At 42.9% G+C, this 18,685-nt stretch overlaps 1 protein-coding gene across 6 annotated transcripts in view; it reads left to right on the top strand.

Moving 5' to 3' along the window:
* Window positions 1–17,720, top strand: part of klhl13 (kelch-like family member 13) — a 35,114-nt gene extending 17,394 nt beyond the window's left edge. For 5 of the 6 annotated variants that reach the window (XM_035626188.2, XM_047330454.1, XM_047330452.1 and 2 more), the window contains 6 exons: window positions 1,090–1,231; window positions 4,576–4,708; window positions 5,545–5,741; window positions 6,989–7,784; window positions 11,436–11,549; window positions 16,620–17,720. In XM_035626188.2, coding sequence (XP_035482081.2) covers window positions 1,090–1,231; window positions 4,576–4,708; window positions 5,545–5,741; window positions 6,989–7,784; window positions 11,436–11,549; window positions 16,620–17,107 — 1,870 coding nt within the window. In that variant the 3' untranslated portion in view covers window positions 17,108–17,720. The remainder of the gene's footprint in view (window positions 1–1,089; window positions 1,232–4,575; window positions 4,709–5,544; window positions 5,742–6,988; window positions 7,785–11,435; window positions 11,550–16,619) is intronic. The other variant, XR_007030394.1, reaches the window with a different exon arrangement.
* Window positions 17,721–18,685: the final 965 nt, after the last annotated feature.

Genomic DNA, 18,685 nt, shown 5'->3' with positions numbered 1-18,685 from the left:
TGACCCACTGCATGTCCTGAGCCACAGTCGCCCCAGAGGAGACGGTCAGTTTTGGCTCTAAACTAGGTCAGGTTTCAGTAAATACCACTGAGACTGGTCGTATTCAGCAGACCATGGAAATGCATGACAGATTTCAATACATTTTGGTGTGCTGGGTGAAATAAAATGTGACTCTTGAATTACTTTTTTATTTTTTTAGAAATTAATTTGTTTTTGTTTTTTGTGTTAATACTCTATTTGTATGGGATTCGTTGGCATATGAATGGATATGTTTGCAACATCATTTCTGATATAAAGTAGTTTTTGTAGTTTTATAGGCCAAGGGTATTTTGTAGTTTAATAAAAAATATTATTTCTAAATGCTCATATGTCCGATAGGAGTCACATTAATCATTGATTTTTTTTTCATTGTCACGGATGTTATGGGAAAAGAATGTTGTGCAGCTAATATTATATTAATTTAAGATTATTGGATGTATTTCATTTTAATGTGATCTGTTTGTTTGTTTGTTTGTTTGTTTGTTTTGTTTAGACTATTGTGAAGCACTTTGTTAATTGTATTGTCAAGTGATGTACAAATAAAGTACAATTATGATAATATTAATGGTAATAATGATGGTACTTTTGATCCTAATTCATAGCTGTTGTTTCATACTAATATCTCAGGGAATTGCTTTGAACATCTAAGCTATGTGCATTTCTTTTTTTCATTCTTTTAACCTAGAAAACATGATATTTACCGAGAAGTTGTTGATTTACAGTGGCACACAAAATCAAATAAGGAAGCAGCCCACAATATATTGTGGATTTAGTTGAGTTCTGTCCCCAAAGGCAGTTTGGGAACGGCAGAGCTTTCCTTGTTCACTTTCACACAGCTGTTTTTCCCGATTGTCCCTGGCTCGCAGACCTGCAACTTTTTGGGGACAATTTGTCTAACAATTAGGCTTCCAACACCCAGCTTGTCCTTAAGTAGTGTCACTTTGAAAACTTCTCTGTCCTACTTTCCATAAGCTAAAATTAGATGGAAATACATGTTTTTTCCCCCCCAAACCTTTTTGAAGTAAAAACTCCTTTTCCTTTTCCTAACAGATCCCTCGTGGAGGACGACGACGCTCACATGAAAGTTGCTCTGGGATATGGTGACATGGGCATTTCTGCTCACCTACAGGCATCAAAGACTGGAAACACTCGATTTTTCACAAGCAACACACACAGCTCAGTTGTTCTTCAGGTGAGAGTTCAGGCAACTGGTGACGATTTCTGAAGATTAATGTTGAGTAAAATATATTCACTGTCTGATGATGATGGTAATGTCAGCTGTACAGGTCTGTACAGGCTGGCAAGACCTTGATTGTGATTTCTCAGCATCATTTTTGAACAGAAATGAAGCTCCATCCAAAGTCCATCTACTCCTACTACAAAGCAGGAAAAATTGGCTGAATTTCTTTTCTTTGCATCGTAAAAACTTTCCACATTCCAAAATCAAAATTACCTCAAAGAGCCCATGGCATGAATTACTGGGTACAATGTAAAAGTTTTGATTGATATTGCAGTAAATCATAAAAACTCTTTTGAGATTTGTTTCCGTCTTGAGTTGATTCGGTGAGAACAAGATGAACTTCATGATATGTTGCTTATCCAAAATGGAACGTCAAATTGAAATAATTACATAAGAAGGAAGGTGTAGATACACTTACTATCTCACCTGGCTAATACTAGCCATACTCAGGAGAAAAAAAAACTCCCAGAGAACTGAATAATCTATCAAAATTACACCTCAATGCAGAAGCAGGCTGCTTCAGCATGTCGTCCCTTTTAGGGTTAGTTACAGTCGCACTGAAGTTGTTGTGGGTGCTGGCATCACGCTGTCTGCCCTTCATCACCAGCTTACATTGGAAATGATTGGCTGTTGGCTGCTTTTGCTGCTCATTAATCTTTCGGTGTCAGAGCACAGTAACGGAATGATAATGATTTTTTTCCAGCCAATCCTGAAATGAATCCGATAGACTCCCTGATAGTTCAATCAGTCTTCGTTTGCTGGTGCACATGGAAGCAACCCCCCTGATAAAAACAAAAACTCAACATTGATTATTACAAGAGTTTTGCATCAACTTTTTCCATGAGATGTGGTTGACATGTCTGGTGCGTAGGTGACAAAAAAAGACTGTTAATGTGTAACCTAAAGCATGAAGCAGTCAAGGGATTGAACAATTCAAAAAATTGCAAAATATGACTTTCCAAAGAGTCGCTGCAGTTTGCCTACATCATGTAAACGAACAGTACAGTCTATCAAGTCATGAAACGCTCTGATTAAAGGATAAGGGTCTTTATTGTTTGTTATAAAGATCAACAATTCTCTGACGTGCTGTAGCTAATGCCTCCTCTGCTGTACAACTCTTCCATGTTGCTAAGCCTACTAGGGTACAGTACAGCTGTAGCTCTTAACATACACTTCTGAGCCACAACCAGTCTCAAGTAGAGGGTCCACATGCTGTAAGCCCACACCTGATATTGGATATTAAACACCACTTTTGTGTCATTTGAAGTTGTAAAGCGTGACTGGGTCAAGTGCATATTTGATAGAACTGTTTAGGAGAGCATATAATTCGGATACTGGGGGTAAGATTATATCATGCTTATATAAGGGTCTGTTAAATCTTAAAACACACCTGACTTTATATATTAAAGGGGTCATATTATGCTCCAGGCACCTTTTCAGCCTGCCTCCACGTATATTTGGTTATCTGGGGTGTCTGCCAGCCCACGAAGAATGAAAAGAAAACAATGAGTCGTTGATTCGTGGTTTGGGTTGATCGTGCAGACGGTCTGTAAACGAGCCATTCACAGCCCGGGCGTCAAGTGACGTAAGTTGACTCCTGCTACTGGGGCAACCACGCCCCCAACCTGAGCAGCACCTCCCCCCCTTGAATTGCGGAAAAACAGATCGCGGCTCCCGGCGGTCGGTCGCGGCTCCCGGCGGTCGGTCGCGGCTCCCGGCGGTCGGTCGCGGCTCCCGGCGGTCGGTCGCGGCTGCCAGCGTTCGGTCGCGGCTTGCGGCTGCCGGCGGTCGGTCGCGGCTCCCGGCTGCCGGCGTTCGGTTGCGGCTGCCGGCGGTCACGGCTCCCGGCGGTCGATCGCGGCTCCCGGCTTGCGGCTGCCGGCGTTCGGTCGCGGCTGCCGGCTTGCGGCGTTCGGTCGCGCCTTCCGGCGGTCGGTCGCGGCTTGCGGCGTTCGGTCGCGGCTGCCGGCGTTCGGTCGCGGCTGCCGGCGGTCGGTCGCGGCTGCCGGCTTGCGGCGGAGCCAGACTCGCGGCCCGGATGTCGTTAACGTTCTATCGCCCAGCCCCTTGTGCTCTGTGTGTAATTCTGGAGAACGTGTTCTGGGCCTCCTGGGTCTCTACGTCGTGTATGTGCCTTGTTACGTGCGACTGTTGTCATGGCAGCAGACACGGGGAGGAGCGAGGAGGAGCGAGGCGGAGCTTTGCGGAACACGAAGGGAGGGGGGCGAGGAGTGAGCAGGAAAGTACTGGAATCGACCGTAGTCTCACAGGGCTGTTTATACAGAAAGAGTAGGGTGCTGTGTGGCTTGATCCTTGAGGTGTTTTGACATGGAATGGCAAAGACATGTAGTTCACACACCTGAAAACCAATGTAACTTGTGTAAAAGGGGCATAATATGGGCCCTTTAAAACAAAGTGGGAAAAGGAAGGGGGGATTAGTATATCTGAAGAAGAATGGACAGCAATATGGATATATCAATGGAAGTGCACCAGGTCACAGAAATGGAGGGAGTTTGGTTGGGAAAGTCTGATAATATATTTTACTACGCCCTCACAGAAATCCCACTATGATAATAACCCCCCTGTCTGCTGGAGAAACTGTGGAAACAAAAATGCGAACCATCACCATATCTTCTGGGATTGCCCTGTTATTAAAGATTACTGGAGAGGGATACACAACGCACTACAAGATATTTTTCAATCTGAAGTACCCCTAGACAGTAAGACCATATATTTTGGGTGTATACCCCAGAACTGGTTGAAAGGAGAAAAGTACTTAATGAATGTACTGCTGGTAGGTGGCAAAAAATCTCTTACCAGGAAATGGTTATCACAGGAGAGCCCAAGCTTAAATGCATGGATGGAAATTACGATGGACATTTATAAAGAAGATAACAGCATTTGTCAATCATAAATTAGAACAATTTGACTCTTAATGGCAGAAATGGGTTATCTACGTAACAGCCCGTAGGCCTGATTTTGCTTTCACAAATCAATGATCAGCTCCCTGACTGTTCATAGTGTTCTTGTTTTGTTTTTGTTTTGTTTGAGTGTTTGGTTGCTATATGTATATTCACACAAAAATATGACTTTGATAATTGTGACAAACATGAATATGTGATGTGTATATACAATATCTGGAATGCATATAATGTTGGTCTTGATGATGAATGTCAATAAAAAAAGAGTTATTGAAAAAAGAAGACCACTTTTGTACCAAGCTCAAATGTAGTGGCTAAGACGGACATTGCACAGGCCCGTGACGCTCATGTCTCACTTTTCTCCTCTCCTGTTAGGGATTTGACCAGCTGAGGATAGAGGGTTTGCTATGCGATGTCACGCTGGTGGCCGGCGACGGCGATGAAGCTTTCCCTGTACACCGCGCCATGATGGCCTCGTCCTCCGACTATTTCAAAGCCATGTTCACAGGTGAGTCAACACATGTCCTTGACGCACTGTTGCAGAGGTAGATGAAAAGATTACATTATTATCAGGAACAGCAGGACGGACTAAACATGCTAGGATGCAAAAAGGTAATTTAAGTAAAAAGACAATTGTTGTATAGTCTACCAGTTTTTATGACTTTTTAAATTTATACCCAAGGAAAACTGGAAATAAATTGGTTGCTCGTAAAAGTAGCTTTACTGCTTTGATTGGATCTTATATTAACCTGTAGCCTGTTTAAATTAAGGTTTATTTTTCATGACTACAGCTTTGAATTTAGCACTCTGGTCATTTACATTGCAAAGTACGTGTATAATGAGCAACGAGAGTGAATTTTAATTTTAGAACAACTGACCCGGGCTCCTTTGAATCTGATTTTATGGCAGTTGTGGAAGTTTTTAAAATTTGACATCTATGATGAAGATGAAAAAAGTTAGGCCATGAGAACAGAGACAGATTTTGTTAAAGTAGTAGTTAGGGGAATCTTGTACTTGGGAGTGAGGGATTTTCTTATGAGCGATAAGGAAGCCGTGTGAGCATAGATGCTGAGCAAAGGTTTCTGAGACCTTCAATCCTTTCTGAACACAAGTCCTTTGACAATGAAAACCTTTCACTGACATGCATGCATAATGGCATATGCATCTCGATGAAGTTATGCATTTTTCAGCTTAATCTAAAAAGAATTCAGCCGTTGTAAGCTTTTAGTCCGCGAGTTTTTTTGAAAAATCAAATGGGTGTGACTGCCAACTCAGCGAATAAGATAACAACATCAACCTCTTAAGCATCTACTTCTATTTATCCCCTAACTTCTCCTGATGCAGGTGGAATGAAAGAACAAGATTTAATGTGCATCAAGCTCCATGGAGTAAACCGAATAGGCCTGAAGAAGATCATCGACTTCATCTACACAGCCAAGTTGTCGCTCAACATGGAGAACCTGCAAGACACACTGGAGGCAGCCAGCTTCTTACAGATCCTCCCTGTGCTGGACTTCTGCAAGGTCTTTCTTATATCTGGGGTTAGTAAGCATACGCACAGACCACGGCTGTACATGTCTGAACAGCACACACACACACACACACACGTTTCCTCCACTCTTCACCATTGTAAATTAGCTTGCTTCAGGTTATCTGCTGAAATGACAGATTTTAGGATTTCAAACCAGATTTACAATAAATTCCGTGGTTTGATCTCATCCAAGTACTTTGAATTGAGCTGCTCCACATGTGATGACACTCTGTGAGCTGATGGAAGAAGCTTTGGGGAGACCTGAGGCATCCTGCACTGCAGCTTTTATTGATGCTTGACTCAGCAAGGAGAAAAGAGATGACAACTGCAATACCACGCAAATCTGAAACCCAAGTAGACTCACGTGTTTCTTACTACATGTTGTTCTCCATGGAACCACCTCACTTGCACACACGTGTGAAGGTTGTGTTGGATACCTGCTCATAAACATCAACTCATGTTAACCAGAGTCCTGTTGCACATTATACGTAACACTTGCGTTCTTGAGTGGAAGACTCGAGTATCTGATGACCCTGATGGTCATAATGCTGCGACTGTCTGTCTCTTATTAATTATATGACATTGTTATATGACATCTGGACGATGACCGTGGTTACCATGGTTACTGCCTATGAGTAGTAGGGCCAGTTGGGTTTCTTATCAGTGCCTCCGGCAGCCAACTCCGGTGCATTGTTAAAACCAGAGACGGACGCTGAACTGTGGTTTATCATGAGTGACCTGTGAGCGAACCCTGAAAATAGAAAGATTCCTTCACACTTGAAGCGCTGTGAGAGTGTCTGTGAGTTGAAGGCGCCGAGCAAATTCTGGCTAGGCTTCACATATTTAAGACCAGTCAGCTGAAGTCAAGTGACCAGTAGCTCCAGGTTCAGGGCTCGTCTCTCAAGGCAGGATTATAAATTTGATATGTAAAACCCAGAACGCCCTAAAAAAAAAGTAAGTTGTTTAATGTTTAAGTGCACCTATTCAGCTAATCGGAGAGTGAAAAATAGCAGTAGTCATTTTTATATAGAGAAATACCCGAATCAGCTCATATAGACTTTGGCGTTTTCAAAAATATGTGCTTTACCATTTGTTTTCACCAATGTGTATGCTAATATGTTTATAAATATTTTTTAACAAACTGCTAAAACACAGGCCAACACAGCCAAAGGAGACGAGTTACTGGATACAAAATGGGAAAATCCGGTCACTTTTTTTTTGGATAACTTCTAGTTTTTGATTTCTTCTCCCTACCAGGTTTCTCTTGACAACTGTGTGGAGGTGGGTCGCATTGCCAACACGTATAACCTCACAGAGGTGGACAAATATGTCAATAACTTCATCCTGAAGAACTTCCCCTCACTGCTGGGCACGGGGGAGTTTGTGAAGCTGCCATTTGAGCGACTGGCGTTTGTACTGTCCAGCAACAGCTTGAAACACTGCACTGAATTGGACCTGTTCAAAGCAGCCTGCCGCTGGCTCCGCTACGAAGACAGTCGCATGGACTACGCCTCAAAGCTCATGAAAAACATCCGCTTTCCACTCATGAACCCGCAGGAGCTCATCAATCACGTGCAGACAGTGGACTTTATGCGCACGGACAACACCTGTGTCAACCTTCTCCTGGAAGCTAGCAACTACCAAATGATGCCCTACATGCAGCCAGTTATGCAGTCGGAACGGACAGCCATCCGCTCGGACAGTGCCCACCTGGTCACCCTGGGTGGTGTTCTGCGTCAGCAGCTAGTCGTGAGCAAGGAGCTGCGTCTGTTTGACGAGAAGGCTCACGAGTGGAAGGCGCTGGCGCCCATGGACGCGCCCCGCTACCAACACGGCATTGCGGTCATCGGCAACTTTCTCTACGTGGTGGGTGGCCAAAGCAATTACGACACCAAAGGCAAGACGGCAGTGGACACGGTGTTCCGGTACGATCCTCGCTACAACAAATGGATCCAGGTGGCCTGCCTTAATGAGAAGCGTACCTTCTTTCACCTCAGTGCACTCAAGGGGCACCTCTACGCCGTCGGTGGGAGGAACGCCGCCGGGGAGCTTGGTGAGTTCATTTCCCTGCTTTGTTTGTTTTTATCTTTTTAAGTAACAACAAAAATGTTAATTAATATTTAATGAGATAATACATTTAAAATATCAAGGGGGAAACTGAAAAGTGTGCCGTTTAATAAGGCTGCAAGCATATTGATATTGGTAATCAAGTGTTTTGCCTACACATCATTTGCTACATGCACAATCTACGAGGACGTGCACATTATCATACACAGAATCCTGTGTTAAATTTAAGACACCAGAGGTAATTAGGTTTTCACTTATAAATATCACCATGAAATTGCCCAATAATTCACTCATGTTAAAGACAATTAAGTTTTGTCTTGCAAGTTTTCTTAAATATTATGTTTAAACATGCTAATGAGGTGTTATCTAATTTAGTATGCACTCATTTAGCTAAAGTTTTTTTAGCTTATTTTTAATTTGTTTTATTTTTTACGCTGCCATTTTTGTTGACTCTTGTTGATTATAATCTCTCCATAAATCAGAAAGTACTGTCAACAGCCATATAAGGGTCAATTTGGGCCATGTTTGGGCCAGAGAAAAACCTTTTTGGGAAAATGGCTTTTTAAAGACATGAATTTTATTTGAAATTCTCAGATGCAAAATGCAAATAGACAAGCTTAGGGAAAATAAAAATTCAAATGCTACTCTGAAAAAAATGTTATACTGTAGAAGAAAAAAAATCAATATTGACCTGTGCATGAAAAAGGTTACATTACAATAATGTTCATATTTATTCCTCAAGTGCTGTACCAACATCTTTGACGCTGTATTTTGATGAGGTGTTAGTCTAGGTTTTATTATTGTACCATTATAATAAAGTGTAGTCCAATAACAACAGCCACAGTCTTCACCATTAGGTTTGTTGAGTTTAATATTTAATTTAAACAAATCCGGATTAATAGTTGAAATTCCTCCCCACAATACATTGTTGCATCTCCTAAAACACTATGTGATCATATGACCCTCTCATAGTTCATATGAAGGATGGATTTTTGACCCTTTCATAGTTTAAACACTCACAGTTAAACTTTCTGGAATAAACAATCCAATGAACTGAGATATTTTTATCTGTTCACCGTGGTTTGGTTGTTGATGGTGAGTAACCGTCGTGGAGTCTCTGTGCCCGTGAGTGTGGACCACAGAGCGGTGCCACCCAGTACTTAAACTCGGCTCTGCAACTGCAGCGGATGGAGCAAAGCCGCAGTGTGTGAGCCGTCGTCTCCTCTGGGTTATAATTAGACCAAAGAGCACGGCCTCAGTTCACCGCCCGTCTACACAACTGGCTTTTACTGCTTTACGTCCCACTGCTCTCGCTGCGTGCGGTTTATCCTTGATGTTTTTCCGGACGTGCCCTGTCCCCGGCTTAATATTTTTCTCGACAAGTCATATGGGCGTGGTTTTACTGTTACATCCCAAATAAAAAAGGGATTAACACAAGGAAGTTTTTTTTGGTATATAGACAGGTTTTATGAACATGAAGACTTGCTCTGAAAATGACAACATTTAAATTATAAGATGTCACACCTCAGTACATTGTTGTTAAGGAACATTAGTTTTATTACAGGTTTGTCAGACAAATTATTCTGTTTACACTTTCTATAGGTCCCTGTAAAACGTAATTTCAACATATTTTACCTCTGCCACACAAATGAGCCACATTTTTTGTGACAATTATTAATTTTAAAATTATTATATACTCGCCCAGTAGCAACATCATTTTAATGTAAAAATGTAATCTGCTCTCAGGAATGTGTAGACTTACTTTAATGTGATCCATAACCTAAATGTACAGATCAGTAAAGATCTCTAGGTCAGTTTTTTTTTTTAATTTTTGACTTGCACGATCATGTATAGAACATTGTTTTTCTCCTCTCCTGTTAATCATCTGGTTATTGGAACCCATCAGATCGTTCACGGTGTCGCTCGATTCCCATTACATAGTCCTGAGGCCCCCCCCCCCCATGTCGGGAACTGCTGATGTAGGTCAGCAAATGATGCCACATGGTAACCGTTGCCAGACATCAGCCGCTCCCAGCTTGTGTTCCATTAATTTCCGGTGAGCGGCCCGCAGAGAGAGAAATTCATGCTAATTAGGAATGTGACCTTTTCTGCTGATCATAGGAGAATCTGATTAAATCTGACCGAGTGAAAGAGATGTTCAATTTAAATCAGTGTACCTGTAAATGAAATCACTTTAGACATCGGTCCCTGGCGGTCTATTAAACCAGCAATAGTCACAGTTCATTTGTATGTCAAGCCTACCGTTTAAGATTTATCATTAATTTATTGAGGATTTTTATTAATGATTCGTTCCTTTTCCTGCTCTGAATTCATTCAGTTTGACTGAGTTTTAGATTTGCTCAGAACGACCATTGTTTCCTAACATGTCTGCACAACTGTGTAACCGCTCTGGCTGACTTTGATGGTGACTGTTGAACTGTGCTCACACTCCTTTCTGGTCCTTACTGCCTTTTTTTTGGAACCAGTATGAATATATTTTTTTCTTAAATCAAGTCATTGATATAACCAAAGCCTTTAATTAATGCATAATTTGACTGTTTGGGTTTTTTCTTTGAGTTTCAGCCATCCCCTCAAACACAGTGTCTCTTTTATCCTGTTATATGCTAATTTGATTCCCTCCGCTGGGAAGATAACAAGAACAAGAAGATAACTTATCTGTGGTCCACAGTGCTCCGCTAAAATGTTTAACAATTGCGTTTAATGCATAGTCTAAATAGTGCAAAGCACACACTCCTGTTGTAATTTTAAATTATAACACTCCTAGGTGAGGGATCACTTGATAATCCAGGCCAACACCGACTTCAGATGGTCGTCCAGGTGCTCTGTGCCCACGATCAAAACCTATCACCGAACAGAAGCTGTTTTTCAGACATGAACTGCGGAGAATGTCCGGGAAATTTGGTCGCCCTTTCTGGGTTAGTTTGCCTTTCACAAGTGACGAATGCAGCAGGAGATTGTCTGAATCAGACGCGTTCACACCAACAGGAACATTTCCAGAACATTCTGTGGTGTGCAGAAGACACGATGATAACTCTGCTGCAGGAAGCAGTGTTTTTGTTTACACTCATTAACACTCCAACTCGCTCACTGTGAATGTATTCTGCTGTATTCTCACATGGGCTCACTTGGACAGTCTCCGGAAATATTTTTTTTTTCCGGAAATAAATGTATCCAACATTTTCGGACATTTGCGTTCTCACACTGGAACATTTCAGGAAAATGTCTGGACATCACTGCATGTCTGAAAGCAGCTGGACAGTGGCGAACCCTGGCGGCTTGGTGAGGGGCCACTTGCCCACGAATAGCTCACCTTCGAGCATCACTCATGAATTCCAGTGTCCTTAAGCCGGGTTCTCGCTTGATATAATGAAACCACCCCCAGGGGCCTTCAGATAAAGGATCGTACAATCTTCCCATTTCCTGAGCAGGCGGCGCGTTCAGTGCTGTTGGGGTTGTGGGGATGTGTACTCTGTTTTTAAATCTGTACTTTAGCTCCCACGCTGAGACCCTCCAAGGCCTCCTTTGCTACTGTTTGTCCTCCTTAGTTGTGTCTTGACCTACTTTCTACTAATACGTTCTTCTTCTCTCTCTTTTTTTTTTAATCTTTTTCCTCAAGCTACTGTGGAGTGCTATAACCCAAGGACGAATGAATGGACGTATGTTGCCAAAATGAACGAGCCACATTACGGCCACGCTGGGACAGTGTATGGTGGATATATGTATATTTCAGGTAAGTGGCTCTAGTGATATGTATGTGATATCATATGTAATGCTGTGGGAATGTGTAGTGAGTGTAAAATTTGATTTTTGTGCCTTTGAACCATAATTGGAAAGGATTTCAGTTTATTGTGATTTCCACTTACATTTTATTTTTTCTTTCCAAGGATTTCATGGCGGCAAACAGCTGATTACATCTTATTATGTTCAAGGCCATAAAATCTATTCTGTGGTTACCTCATCTGATACTTTTCCTCCAGGCTGCACTACACGTGTCATGCATTGCCATGAGTCATGGAGAGAGGGCTGCATGTGTGTGTGTTTGTTCATGTTCAATGGAAATTTTCAAACTGATTTTTTTTCAAGATTCAGTTTATGATAGACATATTAGAGATTTGTTAAGGGGGTCTGGGGGGGATCAGAATATTAAAACACACGTCTGTATTGTTAAAATTATATTATCAGGATTTTGCTTTTTAGGTTTTTGATGAAAAGGGCATAACCTTCTAGTTTTTGTTAGAGTTATCAGTGAGTCATAATAAGATTTCTAAAAGTATGTTAATGATAGGTATCTGAATTCGCTACCTGCATGCTCATCTTGGATGAATCAAGTTTGTGAGGAGTGATTTGTATGTGCTCGGGCCAGAGGGGCGGACACTGAGATCGGGCCCTACGTCAGTACTTGCTCTTCTAGGTGTCACCTCGGTACTTGTTCACTTCACAGGATTGAAAACAAATCCTGCATTATGGAGATGAGCCCTAGTTTCTCGGTGTGACTAATCCAGAGTGATGCTACAAAGGGAGGGGGATGTGGAGGGGGGAAATTGGGAAGGATGGAGCAAAGTAGAGGACTGAAACCTGTGTAGGAGGTGTAACACAGAAGAGCCTGTGTTAATCCCTCCTGGCCGTGAGCGCCGTCATCCCCCTACAACACAAACATGAAAAGAAGGATTACAGATTGTTTTTATTGGTATGTATTTTTAACATGATAGGTATGGGGGGACATAAATATGGAATTAGGGAGTTATTAATCTCTTCATATAAAATATGTTGTTTCTTCAAAAAAATACCAGTTCAGCATCATCAGTTGTAGAATTTTCAAGTAAAAAAATCCCTCCCTCATCATCCCACCAAAGAAATGAACATCAGCTCTATGAGTAGTGCGACAACTACAAATAACAACGTCAGAATTTCAACCGATTCACACAAGCATCTATAGAGTGAATATTTGAAGAGGTGCTATATTGGCATCAAGGATAGACCGGTGTATCGAGCCCTTTGTGAATTAACATATATTAATATATTTGCACTAGTTGCACACTGTACTTACATTTACACCTGGGAGGCTTTGGCAAGAATAAAATGCAAAACAACACAGAAAAGCTCTTCAGCAGTAGTATTAAGCTTGTTTACAATGTAAGGTGCTGACCAGCATAACACCCTTTGTTATTGGATACACTCCCCGATTTGTGATTACTGTGCACACCACCAGGGAATTTAATTTCATAATCCACAGATTCCATTATTCCTGCAAACCTTTATCAGTGTAGTGTGGCTTTAATACACAACACATTACAGCACCCAACCTTTTACCTCTGCTTATGACATGTTAGAGATTCAGGTACTCAAATATTTTTTACGTATTCATTTATTGTATTTGATTGTATTTATTTTGCATTACAAATTAGATGGTGGCAGAAAAGAATAGTCACTGTGTGCATATATGTGGAAAGTGCTCGCATCCCCTTTCATGTGATTTCATGTCAACTAATGCTGATTTGCTGGAAATGGGCCGGAAACCAATAACTACCTTCATATATGATAACGTTAATTTTTTCATCAAAAAAAAAATCTCAATTTTTAAAACATTTTAATTAGTGAGCATTTCACTTGGCAAGCACGAGAACTGGGGCGTACTTGGGAACGTGCAGTCTTCGTGATTTGGCAAGCTTTAACATTACAGTGGAGCAAGGATGAAAGCGTTTTCATTTATTAAAATAAATAAACTGGAGTGATGAATAACATAATGGTCGTGGACTAAGCTAATCTGCTGGTAGCCAGCTGTTTTTCAATCTCTCCGCCTCGGGGCTGCACTCCGCAGTACATGGGGTTTATTGCTCAGCCTTTTGATATTGTAATGGATTCTTCTTTTGTTGGTTTCATGTTTCAACGAGGCAGGTAATAGCCAGCCAGCTCAGCCAGCTGTCGCAGGAGCAAAATAGTTGATTCTCGCTATTGTGACAGCTGGCTGAGCTGTGACACAATGTCATGCTTTGCACCTGCAAGCAGACAAAAAAAACTTTGTCGGGGCTCATAACCCGATAAAGTCTCATGCACGGCTCGTATAAGAACTGGAAAATGCTTTGACTGCGTCAAAAAAACTCAAAAAGGTGCAGAATAAATGCAGAATAAAGTCTGTATGCTGTGGACTGTCTGGAGCAGACGGCAATGCTGCAGATGCTTCAGGTAAACAAGTATTCCCCATTAGAGGAATGTTATTGCACCGAGGGCCTCACTTCCTCAACGTGGTCCCACTGCTCAGCTGTCTGAAGGTATCCTGTCAGCCGCGTGAACCTGACACATGCACTCAGCCCACAGACCATCACAGCTCAAGTGGCGTTCAGACACGAGTGCTGAACCGCTGCAGAACCACGCGCCCTCTGGTCCGCAGTCCGATCAGAAGGGATGAGATCGGATTGAGGATATTGGGGTCTTAAATTTAAAATTTGTATTCATTGTGTCGGTTTCAACGGGGGGCTTTGGGCGATCCAGATTCAGTTACTTCAAGTAATTTCTTCAGTAATTTGTGGCAACGTTCCGATGCATTTGCGAGAAAGCCGTTCTTTAATAAGTTCCTCATCACTGCTTTTAAACAGGTGTGGACGAGTGTGGTGATCTGTAATGTATGCACGCATTCTCCCCCTGCTGGACCGTTATTGAAATATTGCACATATTGACATACAGTAATTGCAGCTCCTGGAAAAATGATGTGGGGGCTGCCTGAAATCACACCCTGTTTGCCGTTGTAGTGCACTGCAGTGTGTTCCCCTGCTGCCGTTTTATTTGTCTGAAATTGTGAGTCTGAAATTTAGGCTCCATATATTACCCTAAAATAAAGAAAGAAATCTCAACCGAATAAAAAAAGGGCAACATGGAAATCACCGTTGAGTGATTCGACATCCGTCAGTGATGTTCCAAAATCACAGTGATTTAAGCGTAAGTCTGAAATTTAATTTCCCTGCTCACTATAGAGTAAATGATTGTCTATTACTGTCTGTCATTAAAGAGAGTGGTGAATGAACGAGCGAGGGTGTGACTTTAAACACGGCAAAGAGAGAGTGTGGTTCCGCTCGGTGGAGAAACACTGGTCACTGAATATACAGTATATCTCAGCTGGGGACCGTAATGAAAAGCGTTGTGGCTTACTGTATGCTATTGTCAATTCATCTATCAGCTTGACCTATTGCATGCCCTCTTGACCTTTCAGTAAAGTAAAGTAAAGAGTGAAGCATCTGTGAAGCGAAGTGTGGAGGTATTTTGTGTTCTTTGCAGTAGATGGCAAAGTGACGAACAAAGGTGAGGAGGCTGTTTGTCTTCAGCGACTGCAAATCTGCGGGCTCACCTGCTAGCTTTTTCCAACTACGTCCGAATGCCTACTTTTTTGTGGTACAATTTTATTTAGTAAACCTCCTTTTTTTGACACCAATGTACAGGCCCAAGTGAGATACTTTGACCTTTTTGGAAATAGTGAGTCCTCGTCTTTAGCAGTGTGCCTCCTTTTAGTGATCTGACTTTACAAGTGTTTGTTCAGGGACCAGAGCGGATCATTAGAAGTTGATATTTATAGAGAATTTAAAGGTCTGGATGCTCTTACTCACCGTGGGGGTGTTTTTGACTTTTTCTCTCTTACCTGTGTCCTATTCTCCATCTTCTCTTTGTGTCCCACCTGTGCCAGAAATGACTCGGCAAACCAAGCAGGTGGACTCTGCAGGTTGACAATACAAACGATCACCCATCCTGCCCTGTGCTGTCTATGGGAAGGGCCAAAGCATTTAGGCTCAGTTTGGCAAAAACCTTGTCTGCTCTTAACGTTTCACTAATTCTACCTGAGCAGACAATATGAAACCAGCAGGCTGATCCGACGTCATATCAGGGAAATGGCTGAGGCCCTTGAACTAAATCATAATAGTGGCAGGGCCTCTTGAGAGGAAGTAGAAGGACCCAACTCGACTCCGGCGCTGTTCTCTTGTCAGGATTTCAATGGCAGACTTGTCATTTGGACCACTTGGATGGAGAAAATGGATAGTCAGGCTATCTTTGGATTTGATCAGTTAAGGAGGCGCAGCATCACAGATCTGAGCCACGGCAGCTGAAAAGACGGCTTAGGCCACAACAATAAACGCAGCACATGATCACTGGGCTGCAGGAAAAGAGGGATTCTGCCTCTATTCGGCAGGCTCCTCAAATCTTCACCTCATTTGGTCCTAGTCACTCTGGTGGGGGGGGGGCTTGGCGGCTTGGCGCCTTGGCTTCTACCCAAATGCATGCTGGGATTGTGTTCCTCTTTATTTTAAGCCTTCCCTGTAGACATGTCCTGTTTTTTTCCCTCCCCACTTTCCCTCAGCTTTTCATGTCTCGCCGTCTACAGACTGTTTGTGCGAATGTGAATCAAAGCTTTGTAATGAGTTGCTCTTTGTACTGAGTGCTCATCGTCGGCATTATCTCACTCCACATGAAAGAGGCTGAGCGAACGCCGATGTCACTCTCTCACTTTGTAAGATTGCGGTTTAAAATGTGTAATGGTTGTTGAGTGTGAGATTTTCTTAAGGTTTAAGAAAGGTTTTGCGGAAAGGTGAGATTTAAGAAAATGAATAGTCTTAATGTTGATTCTCGTTCTTCATAATGCTACTGAGGCAACTGTGATCATTTCCAGTGTTGTGGCTGGTCGGTCCAAGTGGCCCGGATAAATGTCGGATGACGTGGGTGAATAAGTCACGAATACGTCTGATTGACACGTCTGTTTTCCTCTTAAAGGATCAGTGTGGAGGCTAATTTTCCATTCTTCTTTTTTTTTTCCTCGCAGGGGGAATCACTCACGACACTTTTCAGAAGGAGCTGATGTGCTTTGACCCAGATGCAGATAAATGGACTCAGAAAGCGCCCATGACGACGGTGCGCGGCCTGCACTGCATGTGCACGGTGGGGGACCGTCTGTACGTGATCGGGGGCAATCACTTCCGGGGCACGAGCGACTACGACGACGTGCTCAGCTGCGAGTACTACTCCCCTGCCCTCGACCTGTGGACACCTATCGCCGCCATGTTGCGGGGCCAGAGCGATGTTGGCGTGGCCGTGTTTGAGAACAAGATCTATGTGGTGGGGGGCTACTCTTGGAACAATCGCTGCATGGTGGAAATAGTACAGAAATACGACCCCGAGAAGGACGAATGGCACAAAGTGTTTGACTTACCCGAGTCGCTGGGCGGGATCCGAGCCTGCACACTCACAGTTTTCCCCCCTGAGGATCTCTCGGGCTCACCCTCCAGAGAGTCGCCCCTCTCAGCACCTTGATGAGTAAAGGGGGGAGGGGGCGGCCCTTTGCTCACACACCCGTAACCCCTCGCCCACCCGACCCCCCTCAACAAACACACCTTATAGACATTGTTTGCACTTCCTCTTTGGACTACACCTGTACTGCATCCCCAAGTACCCCCCTCCATCTCCACTCAAGCTGTGCAGAGACCCCTCCCCAAGTGGTTAAAACCTACATACCGATACGGTTTGGCAACCTAATTACACGTTAATGTTGCGTACTCGGTATATTTTGGCAGGAAATACCTTGACTTGAAAAGTGACTTTGCAAATCAACTTTTCTACCTGATGTCTACAAAGTTTTCTTATGTCTCGGTTTCTGTAGGCGTTCGACCTTGAGACGCCGACCACCACACTGACTCTCTCTTCTAGTCTATGCCAGGTTAGCTGCAGGTGACCCCCAGAGAGCAGAGGCGTAGCGGAAAGGATGAGCTCAGAAACAAACAGCTGGTTTTTAACTCAGGGGTTTGGCCCAGGCCCCATCGACGTCTCTCTCTCTCTCTCGTACAGTTTCAGTTCTTTCCTGCTATTGCTATGAAACTGTTAACAAAATGGTGTTTTCTAAATTTAATAAACATGGTTTTGAAAGTAAGCAAATGCCGTCGTCATCACTGACTGCAGCAAACTCAGGACTCAAACCTCAAAACCCCCCCTCAGTAGACCTTGATCGACATGTTGAATGCGCACAAACCCTCTGAAAACCCTGTGTGAGATTTCACAAAATATATTTTTGTTTTTGCTGTGATTTATTTTTGTTGGTTTGGATCTGTTTAAAGTTGAGGTAGTTGGTCAGCAGCAGTCAGTGACTCTGATACGAGAGGATGTGTGGTCATTAATCAGGTGCAGGTTTCCTTTTATCCTTGTTCTGTAAACTTCCCTGTAATGAATGAGCTGCAGAGGTGAAGTAAAAGATCAATCAAGTTTGCTCGCTTGTTATTAGCAGATTATACTGCATGGTTGGTCACAGACGATTGTATTAATATTTCCTAATCCCGTTAATTACAGTGAAGTTAAGATTACCAGGAATGTTCAGTGCTTTCCGATCAATACGTCTAGTGAAATAACAGCCTCGTCATTGGCCAGGGGCTTGTTCCATGGCAGTGATGTGAACGTGACACCCCCCCGGTTGCCTCTCCTCCGGGAATCGAGACAGACGGTGGTGTCGCCCACAGTCTGTCCACCTGTTCCAGGACCATTAGAGCCCTAATGGCAGCATATGGCGTCCAAAGGCGTCGGCCTCACGCTGCTCCCGGGAACAAAAGGTTTGTGTAATCATCAGGTGAGTTTAGTCCGGTGCTTTAAATCCTTATCATATTCTCATTATATTCAATTAATGAGACGCTGCAGTGGCGCTTCTCGTTTCAGCTTTTAATGGCCACTCCGGCAGTGTTTGTGGCAAACACCACTTCAGCTGCAGGTCTGCCATTAGAATCTGGTTATTTTACACGTCTTATATTCATAACCTGGACATTTACCTTTTTTATAATGATTCACTAGCTTTTGATGTTCTTCTGCGTCTCATTTCCTTTTTTTCCTGGCCAAAATGCAATCATTTCA

This window comes from Scophthalmus maximus, chromosome 2 (genome assembly GCF_022379125.1).
Source record: "Scophthalmus maximus strain ysfricsl-2021 chromosome 2, ASM2237912v1, whole genome shotgun sequence".
In the NCBI taxonomy this organism is placed as follows: domain Eukaryota; kingdom Metazoa; phylum Chordata; class Actinopteri; order Pleuronectiformes; family Scophthalmidae; genus Scophthalmus; species Scophthalmus maximus.
The sequence above is the reverse complement of the archived record's forward strand: the minus strand, read 5'-3'. Positions and strand labels throughout refer to the sequence as shown.